This window comes from Micropterus dolomieu, linkage group LG18, assembly GCF_021292245.1.
Source record: "Micropterus dolomieu isolate WLL.071019.BEF.003 ecotype Adirondacks linkage group LG18, ASM2129224v1, whole genome shotgun sequence".
Lineage (NCBI taxonomy): Eukaryota > Metazoa > Chordata > Actinopteri > Centrarchiformes > Centrarchidae > Micropterus > Micropterus dolomieu.
In genome coordinates, this window is record NC_060167.1 from 38,659,781 (window position 1) to 38,675,402 (window position 15,622).

General features: G+C 43.6%; 1 protein-coding gene across 1 annotated transcript in view; it reads right to left on the minus strand.

The window, feature by feature from the left end:
- The window catches only part of LOC123987112 (dihydropyridine-sensitive L-type skeletal muscle calcium channel subunit alpha-1-like), a 70,760-nt gene that overhangs the window by 47,300 nt on the left and 7,838 nt on the right, over nt 1-15,622 (minus strand). Inside the window, exons 3-6 of the mRNA XM_046075725.1 lie at nt 6,449-6,588; nt 6,132-6,284; nt 3,070-3,275; nt 2,032-2,146 (exon numbers count right to left, since the gene is read on the minus strand). Coding sequence (XP_045931681.1) covers nt 2,032-2,146; nt 3,070-3,275; nt 6,132-6,284; nt 6,449-6,588 — 614 coding nt within the window. The remainder of the gene's footprint in view (nt 1-2,031; nt 2,147-3,069; nt 3,276-6,131; nt 6,285-6,448; nt 6,589-15,622) is intronic.

The window sequence follows — 15,622 nt, forward strand, 5'->3', positions numbered from 1 at the left end:
CTTTGCCGCATACCTCGGTTGTAACGAGTGGTTATTTCAGTCAAAGTTGCTCTTCTATCAGCTTGAATCAGTCGGCCCATTCTCCTCTGACCTCTAGCATCAACAAGGCATTTTCGCCCACAGGACTGCCGCATACTGGATGTTTTTCCCTTTTCACACCATTCTTTGTAAACCCTAGAAATGGTTGTGCGTGAAAATCCCAGTAACTGAGCAGATTATGAAAAACTCAGACTGTCCCGTCTGGCACCAACAACCATGCCTCGCTCAAAATTGCTTAAATCACCTTTCTTTCCCATTCTGACATTCAGTTTGGAGTTCAGGAGATTGTCTTGACCAGGACCACACCCCTAAATGCATTGAAGCAACTGCCATGTGATTGGTTGATTAGATAATTGCATTAATGAGAAATTGAACAGGTGTTCCTAATAATCCTTTAGGTGAGTGTAGGTTGTAACACATCTTGTGTGGATTCTGAAATCAAATGGTGTTTATTTAAATCTATCCTTTATTTTAAAGTTTGTTTGGTGACATGCCCCGACTAGTCTGCAGTTCATGTGCATCGCTTTGTACATCGTTTATAAAAAATAATTTCCCCACCAGAGATGCCTCGATGCGAATGGGGGGGGGGGGGGGGGGGGGGGGGGGGGGGGGGGGGGGGGGGGGGGGGTTAAGGTAATAAAAGGTCATAAATAAGACGGATGTGTGAAAATAGGTGTATAAGAGGGGATAAAGACGTCCCTGCAAGGCTTCACTTTTTAGTCGGAACCTCTGATGCAGTTTGCTGTGGCTGCTGTTTCACTTCAGATCCTATCCAAGATGTCTCATATTCAGAGTAGAATCAAAAATCTATTGATCTACTCCAGACTGTCCAGAACTCAGCTGCCAGGCTTTTAACCAGAACAAAGAAATATGACCACATTAGTCCTATTTTAGCTCCATTACACTGGCTCCCAGTATGTTTTAGAATTGACTTTAAAATTTTGATCACTTTTAAAGCTCTTCATGGCCTCTCGCCTTGTTATATTTCTGAACTTTTAGTCCCATACGCACCAGCACGTACCTTGAGATCCTCTGGCAGAGGTCTGTTGTCTGTTCCAGAGTCTCGACTGAAAACTAAAGGGGACAGAGCGTTTGCTGTCAGGGCCCCGAGGCTCTGGAACAGCCTGCCGGAGGAAATCAGGTCGGCTGAGTCAGTGAAATCATGTATTGTTTTTGTATTATTGTGTTTTGTGTATTTTTGTCTTTACACTTGTTAAAGCACTTAGTAACTTTTGAAAAGCGCTCTACAAATAAAGATTATTATTATTATTTTGTTATGTCTTCTGTTCCGTCAAAGAGCACACCCCGGGGCGTCGGGGACGCCGTGGGGTTGGTGTTTGCCTTGCCTTGTTCTTGCTCCCTGGCGGTGGGGAGCTCCCCAGCATGGTTGGGGCATGGCTGTCCCCTGGACATGTGGTCTCGGGTACTTTGCACTTTGGGGGGTCGCGGGGTGCCCTGGCTACTGGGGGTGGGGGTCTCTGGGCACCTCACAGGTTGTTTCGGTTGCAATTCGGGAGGTTGCGGTGCGATTGTAAGGCGATTGTTGATGCATCTTGATGCATTATTTTTTTCTGTGCAGGGTTTCTGTATGGCTGCTGGGCATTGGAGTCCAGGGGAGGCATCTCCTGTTCGGCTTGGAGGGACTAGTTTGTGTCCCTGGTTTGCTTCGTTGGCCTCAGATCCGTGGTCCCTCATTTCTTTGACAGGCGGTTGTCGGACTCCCTTGGAGACTGAGGCATAAAGTTAGTTTTTGGGATGTGCAGTGTGTGTGCGGAGCTGTGCACTGGTTTGTTCTGGACTTGTGCCTGGTGTTCTCGGCCCTTGACGGGTGGGTGGGTTGGTGGTGGCATGCAGTTGAGCTAGTTGATTTTGCTTCGTTGCTAGTTTGGCTGGCATTGCATGGTGACTGGAGGGCATGCTGTGCATGGGAGATGTTCGCTGGTTTCCGGCGGTTGGGGGATGGCGGACTTTTATTGGCGGGTGCACGGTGACCTGCACGGTGCATTTGCTGCCGGGCTGGGACTTGCTGCTGGTGTTTCTCTAAGCTGGCTTTCGCCGTCGTGTTCTGCCGCCCTCTCTTGTTTGCTCGGCTCGGGATTAACGGGGGCTGTCAGGCGTTGGGTGTTGCTGTACTCGCACAGTGTGCGGGTTGAGGTCTTTGCTTGCGCATTGATGTTGATGATTGTGTGGCGTTTTGGTGGTTCGGTTGTTTGGTGTTGGTTGTCTATGTTATGTGTGTGCCGTGGTCGGTTTGGGTGCTGCGCTTCCATGGGTTCCGCCTTTTGCGTTCCGTCGGCATTGCGTTGTCGATTAGCATTTGGATGGTCGATTTTTTGGCGTTTGTTGATCAGTTCGAGGTCTTCCGCGTTCGCGTCGCGGTGCGTCTGGGAGTCGAATTTCTTTTTCTCCCACTGAGATTCTTGCCTGCCTGTCGCTGGGAGCGGTGCAGTGTCCCACTCTCACTAACAACTACAGTCTGTAACAAGCTTATGCACACACACATATACACACATACACACTCAGATACATTCACCTACACACACACAGACACACACACATACAGACAGACATATAGACACACGCACAAAACAAATTTAGGTTGTCCCTGGTTGTCACAGGTAGAATTATTATATAAATAATGTAAGCTAGCTGCAACTTCAACTAACATTAAGCTATTGCTGGATTTAATATTTTGCTAATTTGGGGAAAAGCGAACTAGAAAGACATTTAACTAATAATTCATGAACACACTTATCATCATGACTGCTATCTTACCAAAGACAGAAAAAAATCCTACTCCAGTAAGTAAACGTGTCCCCCAAAATGTTGGTACACAAAAGCGCTTCTCTTCGCATTTTCTTCGGCGCATCATTTATTTTTAACCACGAATGCACACCTGCGCACCAGTTATGTGCACCCCTGTATATAACTTTTCTACTGAAGATCTCTGGTGCACTGGGATGGAAAATGTGACTACAGATGTAACTTGAGTACGAACCAGTTTGCTTTTATACTAGACTAATAACGTACCCAGTAGAGGACATCGGTCCAGCCTTGTGTGGTGATACACTGGTAGACAGTCAGCATGGAAAAGCCCAGGTTGTCAAAGTGGGTGATTCCTTGGTTCGGGCCAGGCCAGCCAGCTCGACACTCTGTGCCATTGATGGTACAGCGGCGACCATTTCCTGCTTGGGCACATGGAGCCGGCTTTTCCTTCTCCACCGTAGCAATGATGTCTGAAGGCCAGAGCAGGAATGTTACGGTTAGTACTGATCTCTGTATGTGGGAAAATGTAAAGCTATGTGACCTTTTCCCTCCAAGTGCCACTACACAAACCCACACAGTACTCTTTGTCTCAAATGAAAAAGTTTTTTTTTTTATTGAACCCTTAAAAAACCTCACTGTGATGGAGCTGAATGGGAAAATGTAAAAGGTGACACGAAGCATACATCTTAACCATAACAGATGATGTTCTTACACATTCTTTTCTGTCGATATAATTGCGTTATTACAATCCGTCAACTTCAGCAAATGTTTTACCATATGCTGACCTGATACCTAATACATGTAACACACGTTTGCTCATATAGTATGAACGATATTGTAGAGCTCACAAACAGCACTGGGCTGTGGTGAGCATCAGTGATCAAAGCCAAGTTGCCAGCTACACCCTGTATGCCAACGAGACAGCTACATATCAAGCAAACAGCTTCTGCATCTCTTCATCTAAGCCCGTCAGCAGTGGAATCTTTACCTCACAAACCACAATGGATTTCCTAAAGTACAGAGCTGGCTTTGTTTTTTTAGTCCATCATTAATAAGATCGATAAAGATTAATAAGATACTGTGTTGTGTCGGACATGTAAGGAAATGTACTTTTTGTTTCAAAACAACTTCTTCACTACAGTATAAAATCTGCTCATTTTATACACTGCTCAAACAAATTATGGGAACACTTAAACAACACAATGTAACTCCAAGTCAATCGCACTTCTGTGAAATCAAACTGTCCACTTAGGAAGCAACACTGATTGACAATCAATTTCACATGCTGTTGTGCAAATGGAATAGACAACAGGTGGAAATTATAGGCAATTAGCAAGACACCCCCAATAAAGGAGTGGTTCTGCAGGTGGTGACCACAGACCACTTCTCAGTTCCTATGCTTCCTGGCTGATGTTTTGGTCACTTTTGAATGCTGCCGGTGCTTTCACTGTAGTGGTAGCATGAGACGGAGTCTACAACCCACACAAGTGGCTCAGGTAGTGCAGCTCATCCAGGATGGCACATCAATGCAAGCTGTGGCAAGAAGGTTCGCTACCTCCGCCTTTGTGCAAGGAGGAGCAGGAGGAGCACTGCCAGAGCCCTGCAAAATGACCTCCAGCAGGCCACAGATGTGCATGTGTCTGCTCAAACGGTCAGAAACAGACTCCATGACGGTGGTATGAGGGCCCAACGTCCACAGGTGGGGGTTATGCTTACAGCTCAACACGTGGAGGACGTTTGGCATTTGCCAGAGAACACCAAGATTGGCAAATTCGATGTGATGTGATGTCTTCTGCAACATCCTCCAGTATGACCAGTTTGGCAGTGGGTCAGTAATGGTGTGGGGTGGCATATCTTTAGGGGGCTGCACAGCCCTCCATGTGCTCGCCAGAGGTAGCCTGACTGCCATCAGGTACCGAGATGAGATCCTCAGAGCCCTTGTGAGACCATATGCTGGTGCGGTTGGCCCTGGGTTCCTCCTAATGCAACACAATGCTAGACCTCATGTAGCTGGAGTGTGTCAGTAGTTCCTGCAAGAGGAAGGCATTGATGCTATGGACTGGCCCGCCCGTTCCCCAGACCTGAATCCAATTGAGCACATCTGGGACAGCATGTCTCACTCCATCCACCAACGCCACGTTGCACCACAGACTGTCCAGGAGTTGGCAGATGCTTTAGTCCAGGTCTGGGAGGAGATCCCCCAGGAGACCATCCGCCACCTCATCAGGAGCACGCCCAGGCGTTGTAGGGAGGTCATACAGGCACGTGGAGGCCACACACACTACTGAGCCTCATTTTGACTTGTTTTAAGGACAGTACATCAAAGTTGGATCGGCCTGTAGTGTGGTTTTCCACTTTGATTTTGAGTGTGACTCCAAATCCAGACCTCCATGGGTTGATAAATTTGATTTCTATTGATAATTTTTGTGTGATTTTGTGGTCAGCACATTCAACTATGTAAAGAAAGGAGTATTTAATGAGATTATTTCATTCATTCAGATCTAGGATGTCTTATTTTAGTGTTCCCTTTATTTTTTTGAACAGTGTATATTATATATAGAGTTAATATTGTCAGAACTTGCAGTCCAATAAAAGCCAACACCTGCCATCACATTAAGGATTCTGTTTGTTCTTACTGACCGTGAAGAGCAAAGCTTTCTAAAAGCCTTTTCAATGGGAGTGATGGGAGATGAAATCAGCAGTCTGTGTTCTGTGCAAATATGGATCCAACTGGATCAAATATGAGGCTTCAGACAGTTAAACAAATCAGAATTCAAGGGGATTTCTTTACAGTCTTGTTATTACCAAATGTTAATGTTCTGTATAGTGCCTTTCTAGTCTTTGTGACCACTTAAACCGCTTTTACACAACATTTACACACTGATGGAACAGTCTTCGGGGTTTTAGTATCAATGACACTTTGACATGCAGCCTGGAGGATGCAGGGGATTGAACCGTCAATCTTCCAATCAATGGGCAACCCACTCTATCTCCTGAACCACAGCTGCCCACATTGTGTTACTATCCCTCTGCCACATCTCAGCAACTAATCACTGTCTACAGCAAGATGCACAAAGCAGAATTTCATACTAAAAACATAGATACTTTAATTGTCTGATTGAACTGCTGCTGAAGCCTCTAGTAAGCTCCAGCAGAAGTTTATTCAATGAATATGTTTAAGACTGTGGATCTTATATAGGTAATGTATATATTATACAGGCCAATATATGATCTGCTAAAAAAGGATAGTGTTGGCTCCAATACCAACCCACCAATCACACTGGGGCATCCCTGATATTATTACCCTGTGGTGCTGCATACTGTACTTGTTCCTGTGTAGTAGCAGGTCTTGTGCATTTTGCACTTGAAGAGCTCCAGTCCCATTATGGAGTAAATGGTGACCATGAAAAGGACCAGCAGGGTGATGTGAAAAAGAGGCAGCATGGACTTCAGGATGGAGTTCATCACCACTTGCAGGCCTGCGGGGGAAACAGACTGAATCACAATGTGTTTTCTCTCTCTCACACCTATGGTTGATAACTGTTAGTGAAATAAGCTAATGCCACATGACTGTAGAACATTTACTACTAATAATTTAACTGTGCAAAGGATCCGATTCATCAGATTCATTCAGTTGACTTACTGGGGACTCCAGAGACCAGTCTGAGCGGGCGGAGGACTCTGAACGCCCGCAGAGCTTTCATATCGAAGCCACCTTTTTCTCCTACCGGAGCCTCCACTCCACTGATGTGGTTGATAGCATCCATAGCCACAGTGAACAGGCTGGAGAGATAGAAACAGAACCTGTGATGTCTTCTCTGATACTGGGATGTGAGATGGTGCCCAAATGGTTAAGAACTTTCAAAGAATGGCACAGGTGGATCAGATTCATTCATGCCGAGTTTATATTTGAACAGAGAAAGTGGTGTACTGTCTGAATAATAAGTTATAAGTTATAGGGTTTTTCATAATTGATGACCACTGTGTTTAGTCAGACTTCCCTTTTACACACTGACTGCACATGAACCATTTCTATTGTTTATCAAATCATTTTAACAATTAACTCATTCATTATCTAATTATCCAGATCATGATTTGAACAATGTGTAGAAATAATTCAGTAGCTAAACTGTTTTAGGAAAAACGTATTCTTAGCGTCTCATGTGGAAATGACTCAGAGTGTGTCAATTTGTGGTGTGAGTGTATGGATGAGCAGGTTGGTGGACCCAAATGCAGGACACGAAGGCTGACTGATTCAGTTCAGTGATTTATTAAACAAACAAAAGGGGAGCACACTTACAACAGAGTGGCTGAGTCCATAATCCAAAATAATAATAGTCAAAGCAAAAAAGGCAATCCAACAGAAAATCCAAAATGGGTATAATCCAAAATCCAAGGAACTAACAAGGAACAGGCCGAGACAGAGCATGACAAGCTACAAACCACAACAATGACCAGACAAAGACTGAGGTGACAGAGATGAGACTAACAAGACACAGGCGGACAGAGAGACAGCAGGGGAAAATAGATACTAACAGGTTGCAAAACACCAGACAAGAATCTAACTGGAACTCAAAAACACAGAACAGACAAGACAGACCAAGTAACTGAGAAACACAGGAAACTCCACAAGACAGAACAGACTAAGATAACTGAATAGAACAGAACAGGCTAACACAGAATTATAAAAAAACAAATGAACAACAAATCAGGCAAAGAACACAATTAACACTTAGCAGACAGACAGAAACCAAGCATGAAAGAAACATCAGATAATAACAGAATGAGACAGGAACTAAGACAGGCACAGATCAACACCAAACTAAACAGGAAACAGACACTAAAGGCACAGAGTAGACTACAAACTAATAATACAGATAGACTACAACATAACAGAGAAAACAGACTGAAACAAGAAACACAGAACAAACTTATATCAAACAGGCAGTGTAACTAACTAACAAACACCGGTCATACTGAACACAAGACAACAGACACGTCACGATCCTGTCCTGAGCTTGTCTGGGTTATATTATTTTGGCCATGCCTTCTCTGTGTTTTGATTTTGGTTTCTCTGTGTCTGGGGTTTTGGGTTTCAGTCCTGTCTGTCTGTGGTCTGGTATCCAGTCTTCTGCTTGTTCTGTGTGGTGGTTGTGGTCTGATCTGTCCTGTTATCTCGGTGTCTGCCTTAGTACTTGTTTAGTTCTGTTCCTGTCTCTCATGTGTTAGTTCTGTACCATTGTGCTTGGGTTCTGTCTGTTTGCTAGGTGTCAATTTATGTTCTCTGCCAGTTTCATTTATTAATCTGATTTTGATCATTTTGCTTTAGTCTCTGTGTTGCCTTTATTATTTTATTCATCCACATCTTTAATTACTTCATATCTGTCTTGTCTCGTACCTTAGTTCCTAGTTTGGTGTCTTAGTTCTTAGTCCTGTACCTTAGTTCCTGCACCTTAGTTCATGTCTTAAGGGTTTACTCCTGGTCTGTGTACTCTCTCTGTGTTGTTTTACCCATGTCTGCTCTGAGTTCTGTTTAAATCTTAGCTTCAGTCTGTGTTCTTTTTATTAGCGTATTCATGATCTGTCTGCTTGTGTCTGGATTAGTTTGTTGTTTTTATTATTCTGATCTGTTACTACTTACTTTGATATGGTCCATGTTTAGTGTTCTTCTACTTGTGTTATGTCTGTTCCCCTCCAGTTTATCCCAGCACCACTTAGATGTTTTAAGTGTCAAAGAATGGGACACACTGCTGGACAATGTAAAGGAAAACAAAAATGTGCTAGATGTGGAGGTGAACATGAATATGGAAAATGTGGCCAGGATACAAAAGTGAAATGCTGTAATTGCTTTTGGAGGATGCCCTGTTCAAAGGCAAGCTAGAGAGGTACAGAAATATAAAGTAACTAATCAGGTATCTTGTGCTGATGCAGCAAAAAAAGTGAAGGAAAGTGATCCAGTGTTACACAAGTAGTAAATAGAGCCCAAGAGTCTGAGAACAGTAATTGACGTTTCATCTCCAACACCAAGTCAGAGGCAAACAGAAATAAATCCATGGATAAAGGATATTAATGAAGATGCGCTGATTGTGGGTAAAACCAACTTTGTTGCTTTCATCTGTAAGACTGTAAATGTGGCAATACAGCAGAAGAAAAAGTGATAGAATCAAGACAATTGTAGAGGCAGCCATAAAGATACTGGGGATCACGGATGTTACAGCTGAACTGATTCATGAGATGTTGAACCCGACTAATTATGATGGAGTGTCTCATGGTGATTAGCCTCATTATGGTATTTCATATCCTCCACTGGAATGCCAGAAGTTTAATTGCAAATGGACAAGAGTTCAAGAAGGTTGCAACTGATCTGGAAGTTGATATTATGTGTATACAAGAAACTTTGTTAAGACCACATTTGGATTTTGTCCTACCAGGCTACAACTCGGTTAGATGTGACAGAATTGGAAAACAAGGTGGAGGATGTGTAACATTTATTAAGGATACTTTAGCATATAGAAGGGTAACTTATCCAAATGAGTATGAATTTGTAGTAGTAGAAATGTGTACTCCCAGAGGAAATATCAAAGTAGTCAATTTTTATAATCCGTGCAAGAAATTATTAATGCAAACATTCCATGAGGTCTCAGAAAGTGTTGAGTTTGGATTGTGGTTTGATGAGAAATGTGTATGGAGGAATCATGTTAAACAGGTTGAAAAAAAATGTAAAAAGGTACTGAATCTCATGAGGTCAGTTTCTGGTTACCAATGGGGAGCAGATAAACAATCACTGCTAGATATTTATAGGGCCTTAATACGATCGTGTATTGATTATGGATGTATGGTATATGGAGCAGCAGCCAAGAGTATTTTAGGAAAACTAGACAGAATACAGTTCAGAGCTCTAAGACTCAGTTTAGGTGCAGTGAAAACAACCCCTACTAATGCACTGCTGGTAGAAGCTGATGAATTGCCATTATATTTGAGACGTTATCTTTAGCATATTGGGTCAAGTTAAAAGGATCTGGAGAGGAACAACCTGCTACAAAGGTTCTGTGTGACTGTTGGGAATATACACAACAACTGAAAGGTAAAGGATTTGGCTGGAATATTAATGCAGTAGCAGAAGAATACCGATTAAATAACACAGAATACGGACCAATTACTGTATGGGGTAATGCTCCTCCGTGGATATTTCCATTATTTCATTGAAGTATGTACAATAATGCTGAGAATACAAAGAGCTCGAGGTGATGTGCAATTTGTCTGGGTCCCTGCTCATGTTGGTGTTGATGGGAATGAGAAAGCAGATGAGATTGCAAAGACAGCGTCGAAATTAAAAGATGATGAAATAATGCAAGTTCCCTTTGGAAAAGCAGAGGCCAAATCATTAATTAGAAAAGCAGTAAATGACATATGGCAGAAGAAGTGGGACACAGACACTAAAGGGAGACACTATTACAGCATACAGAAATCAATTAAGGTGAAGGGTTTCAAAGGGAAATGTAGAAGAGATGAAGTGGCTTTTTCAAGATTAAGGCTTGGACATACTGGGTTAAAATCAACGCTTCATTTAATGGCAAAATGTGTGTCTGATAAATGTACATTTGTAATGTTCCTGAAAATGTTGAGCATGTCATCATGAAGTGTAATAAATACAATTCTGAGAGAAACATCTTACGTGACAAGATATATGAATTAGGACGGGGATGGAATTTAGAAGGGATTTTAGGGATGAGTGAGGAAACAAGGGAGTGCTGCAAAGCTCTCTTTAATTTTCTTTAATTAGATCATAACATATAGCCTTTTTGTTTGTTTGTTTGATTTAATTTTGTTTTGTTTGTTTTGTTTTTTTGAGTTTTGTTTTCTATTTATTTATTTACCTTTTGGTTCACTGAACCTGTAACCTGAAGTACTAAAACCTTGATATTACACACTCCGGTACAGTAGGTGGCGGTATGCACCTGAACAAGTTGGTTGCGACCTGCCATAAAACCCAGAGAAGAAGAAAAAGAAGTCCCCGTCCAGTCATTGTAGTGTTCACTGTCATGTCGTTTGGAAGAGCTGGCTGGCTGGCTGGCTGGCTGGCTGGCTGGCTGGCTGGCGCTGTACAACCCTTCTGTCATTGTGGATGTTCTAGTTGACTGCCTGTAAGCCTGAGAACCTGTTTTGTTTGGATTAAAATCCCCTGAACCAAATCTCTGCTCTGATGTTTTGCGTATGGGCTGTCAGTCCTGATTTGCACTCGTTCTGTGGACCCTGACACAGACAGACACTGAAAACCAAAGCACAGATCAAATAACAGATACAGAACATACTAATTAAACAAAACTGACAGAGAACTAACTAAACAGAGTAGACAGGCACACTGTGTGACAGAAGGATAGTTCAAATGTGTTCATTAGTGAAAGACAAGACACTCTCTTCCTCTACCCGACTATTACACTGTGTTATGATATGGAATGCTCAAAAAAGGAATAACTAAATAATAATAATAAATATTTTTATGACAAATGATGAAATGAACAATCTTTTGTAAATCACAGTCAGTACAGATCCAATCACTGAGGAAATGTAAAACTAGGGAGCAACATTACAGAGTTGGTTTTGTTACCAACTGGTTTTGTTACCAACTGGTAACAAAATCTGGTCACTAACAGAGTTCTAAAAATGTGCAGTATCAGTCTGATAAAAGAGTCTCGTAAGAGATCTGTCCTGGCTCCCCTGAGCAGAAATAAGAGCAGTGGCGCGTCCTCCATAATGGCAGCCAGATTGATTTGTATTACATGGGGGCGAGGAATAATCACACAGGGAATTGGGATGCACCCCTTCTCTACAGATTTACACGTCGGTTATTAGTCATTGAAAGAGAAACTCTTCAATCTCCAGTACTTTTTGATTAGCCAATCTAAGTGAAAGTTTTCACACTAGCCTGCCTAACTCCTGGTATGACGTTATGCTGTTGACGTGACATTGGGACTGGAAATTTGGGACTTGTGCGCTGACTCATCAGAGTCATAAAGGGCCAGATTTACTAAAATCCCGCATAAAGAGCAGTAAATTGCGTGTGCATTCTAAAATATTGCACGTGCAATTGTAGTACCTGTTATGGGTAAACACAATGGAGGTGGCAGTATTTAAATGAGGGTTTTGCGTGTTTTAATGGTTTCTGCCATGGAGAGTCGGGAGGGAAAGCAGCCACTGCATAAAAACCTTGGTTTATTTCATTCAGTGGGTCCCGAGTATGTGGAAACCGTATATGCACCTGTCCATCCTAAGTACTTGGGAGAGCACACCGGAAAAACTGCTTTGGGAAACCCCAGCAGAAACAGATACAGTATGCTGGAATGACCCAGACGCGAGGAAATGTCAGCAGATCGTGCTTCATTCAGCCAAAGGGAACGACCACTGACCGTCCACAGCGTGCCTGGTTGGATGAATTTTACGTGTGATCCATGCACTACTGCATCTGGGGGCTCTCCGCAGCACTACGCAACTTTCAAAATTCTTTTTTGTTTTGTTTTTTTTAAACCTGTCCTGCCCAGCGGCCTGGTATAGAGTATGATGAGCTGGATACCATATTGTGCCAGACAGATTTTACTTTAACAAGAGAGTGTTAATATCCTCCTTTGTCTGTTTTTTAATTTTGTATTTATTTATTTAATTATGTATTGATTTGTCACCGGGCCGGACAGGGGGGGCAGACATGGGGATGGGGGGGGCACAAACAGACAGCACAGAGAAAGGACAAGACCTGTAAGAGAAGGGGGATGGAAGATGGGGACAACAGGGAATAGCAGAGGGAAACACCAATTGCAGAAAGCAACGAAACCTGCAACAGAACAGAGAGGGGGCTTAGGGAGGAGAAAAACAACAACAAACACAAACAAAAACAATAAAAATAATAAGAGTAAAAGACAACCAGCTGAACAGCAGCAATAAACAGCTGACATAGTAAGACAACTAAGAGAAAAATGAAAACAAGAAACAGTCCAGCACACTAAATAAGCAACACAGCACAGCCACGAGAGCAGGAATAATAATTCATTTAAATAAGTAACTGAAAGAAAAGCATCAGGAATAATTCTACCAGGGACAACCTAAATTTGCCACGCAATCATCAACATCAATGCACAAGTGACGAGCCCAACGGCGACACCCAATGCCCAGCATCCCCCTGCGAATCCCGCGTGCGAGGTCGGGCAAACGAGAGAGAGAGAGAGAGCGGAAGAACACGACAGCGAAAGCCAGCGGAGAGAAACACCAGCCTGGCAGCAAATGCCCCGCGCAGGTCACCGGGCACTCGCCAATAAAAGTCCGCCGTCCCCCCAACCGCCGGAAAAACTAAGGCCGCCCATGCCAGCCAACATCCCCCATGCACAGCACGCCCCCAGGCCGCTGTGCAACACCAGCCAAACCAGCAACGAGCCAAAATCAACCAGCTCAGCTGCATACCACCACCAACCCACCCACCCGTCAAGGGCCGACAGAGAAATGGGGAAGCATGGATCTGAGGCCAACGAAGCAAACCAGGGACGCCAGCTGGTCCCTCCAACGAGGAAATGCCTCCCCCGGACTCCAATGCACAAACTAAATGCCCAGCAGCCATCCAGAGACCTTGCACAGGGAAAAAGCACAATGCATCAAGATGTATCGACAACTGCCCTACAATCCCACTACAGTCCTCCAAACCCCAACCGGACCAACCCGCACAACTCCCAGAGACCCCCACCCCCAGAAGCCAGGGCACACCGCGACCCCCCAAAGCGCAAAGGACCCCAGACCGCATGTCCCGGGGGAAGCTGTACCCCACCCCGAGGAAGAACAGCAGAAAGCCGTGCCGGGAAGCTCCCCGTCACCAGGGAGTGATAACGTGGGAGAACCACGCCAACAGTCCCCCAGCCCAGCCAGAGGTATCCCTCCCCAGAGTGCAGGCAGAGCCAGCAGCCCCCGAGGCCGATCTCATCCCCGGACGGGGGCCCAGCCCCCCCAGTCAAGCACCCCCAAGGAGGAGCACCAAAAGCTACCTCAACAACACTGGCCATGTGCCCTAGAGACTCCCAAATGCCCCCACTGTGAGAGAGTCAGCAGGGGGAAGCAGCTGGAGCCCCACCCCTGCTGAAGAGGGCCCAGGCGAGGAGAGGAGACAACTTCAGTGTGTGTGTTGTATCATTGTCAAAATTCTTCCATCCCAAGGAGATGTCAGGTCGAAAAAAAATTTGCTTTATTGGTATGAATGTTAATACAACAGTATTGCCAAAGCTTAAAGAAAAATACAAAAAATCCCAAACAATTCTATTCATATAGTCCATCGAATAAATAAAATAAAATAATTATATTTCTATACATTGGATATAGAATGATATTATCTAATATTGCTAATTTCTCTACGTCTTCTTTCGTTACAGCTGTGTCTCCTTCTCGCAAGGATAACAGCAGTGATCTCTGCGCAACACTTTGAGGTTTTCACCTTCCTTTCAAACGTATTAAATACAGATGCTGTTGCACTCACATGAAATTGCTTTTAGTCTTGTTAGATCAATTGCGTGTAGTAAGTAAAAGGTATTTGCATGTTACTACATCGCTCTCTCTCTCTCCCTCTCTCTCCTTCACCCCAACCGGTCGAGGCAGATGGCCGCCCACCCTGAGCCATGGTTCTGCTCGAGGTTTCTGCCTCTTAAAAGGAAGTTTTTCCTTGCCTCTGTCGCCTAGTGCTTGCTCTTGGTGGGAACTGTTGGGCTTCTGTAAATAACATCATAGAGTATGGTCTAGACCTGCTCTTTTATGAAAAGCGCTGTGAGATAACTGTTGTTGCGATTTGGCACTATATAAATACAATTGAATTGAATTGAATTGAACCCTCCCATTACTTTGCACAATAAAACTGAAACACCCCTAATTGCATATTCATTAAGGCAAAAGTAGTAAATGAACAACAGGTGCTATCTTGCACTTTTGAAAGACATCATTCTCCATGCACACCGTTAGTAGAAACAAAGTAATCCAAAACACAGGGAATATTCCAGACAACAGGGAATAAGAGCACAAGGCAGAACACTCAACATATGAAGAGGACACCACAAGGACTGAACACAACTGAGGCTAATATATACAGGGGCACACTACACAAATACAAGCAGGCAAGGCAATTAAACACAGGTGAGACACATGAGCAATCAAGGCAAACAGGAAACAAATCTAGACAAAAACACCAAACACCAAAATTACAAATTAAAACAGGAAGTAAGGCTACAGACAATACACAAGGATATATGTAACTAAATACAACAGAAAATTAAAGCTGCAAGCAGCGTTGGGCGGGCCCTCGCACTTGTAGCGCGTCCGCGTGTGAGCCGGCCGAGTTGCATATTCTGGAGCTCTGCCGGTGCGGCTGTGAATTTCCTACGCGGTTCCGACGCCGCATGAAGGTGTTATATGTCACTTCCTGTGTCCCCTATGTGGAGCTACATAGCACTTGCCGCTATGAATATAAATCGGTATTGGTGTGTAGATGTCTGCGGGGTGGGAGAGTTATCAAGCACGTAAAGTTTGTTTCAGATGTGAACATATACACTGAACAATAATGTACCCAAACAATAAAATAAATTCCTTTTATATTTCCCTGCCTTGTTGTTTATGTGTACATACAGAGGAAGAATGTGAGAACAGCACACATTTCATCGTTACTGTGTGTTAGAGCATGGGAGAACAGTGGATACTTTTAATACAGCCCACACCCCTAATACTGTGTAACTATAACAAGTAGAGAACAGAAGAAAAAGATGTTCTTTCTTTACAACTGTCTGCATAGCTTATTCATATT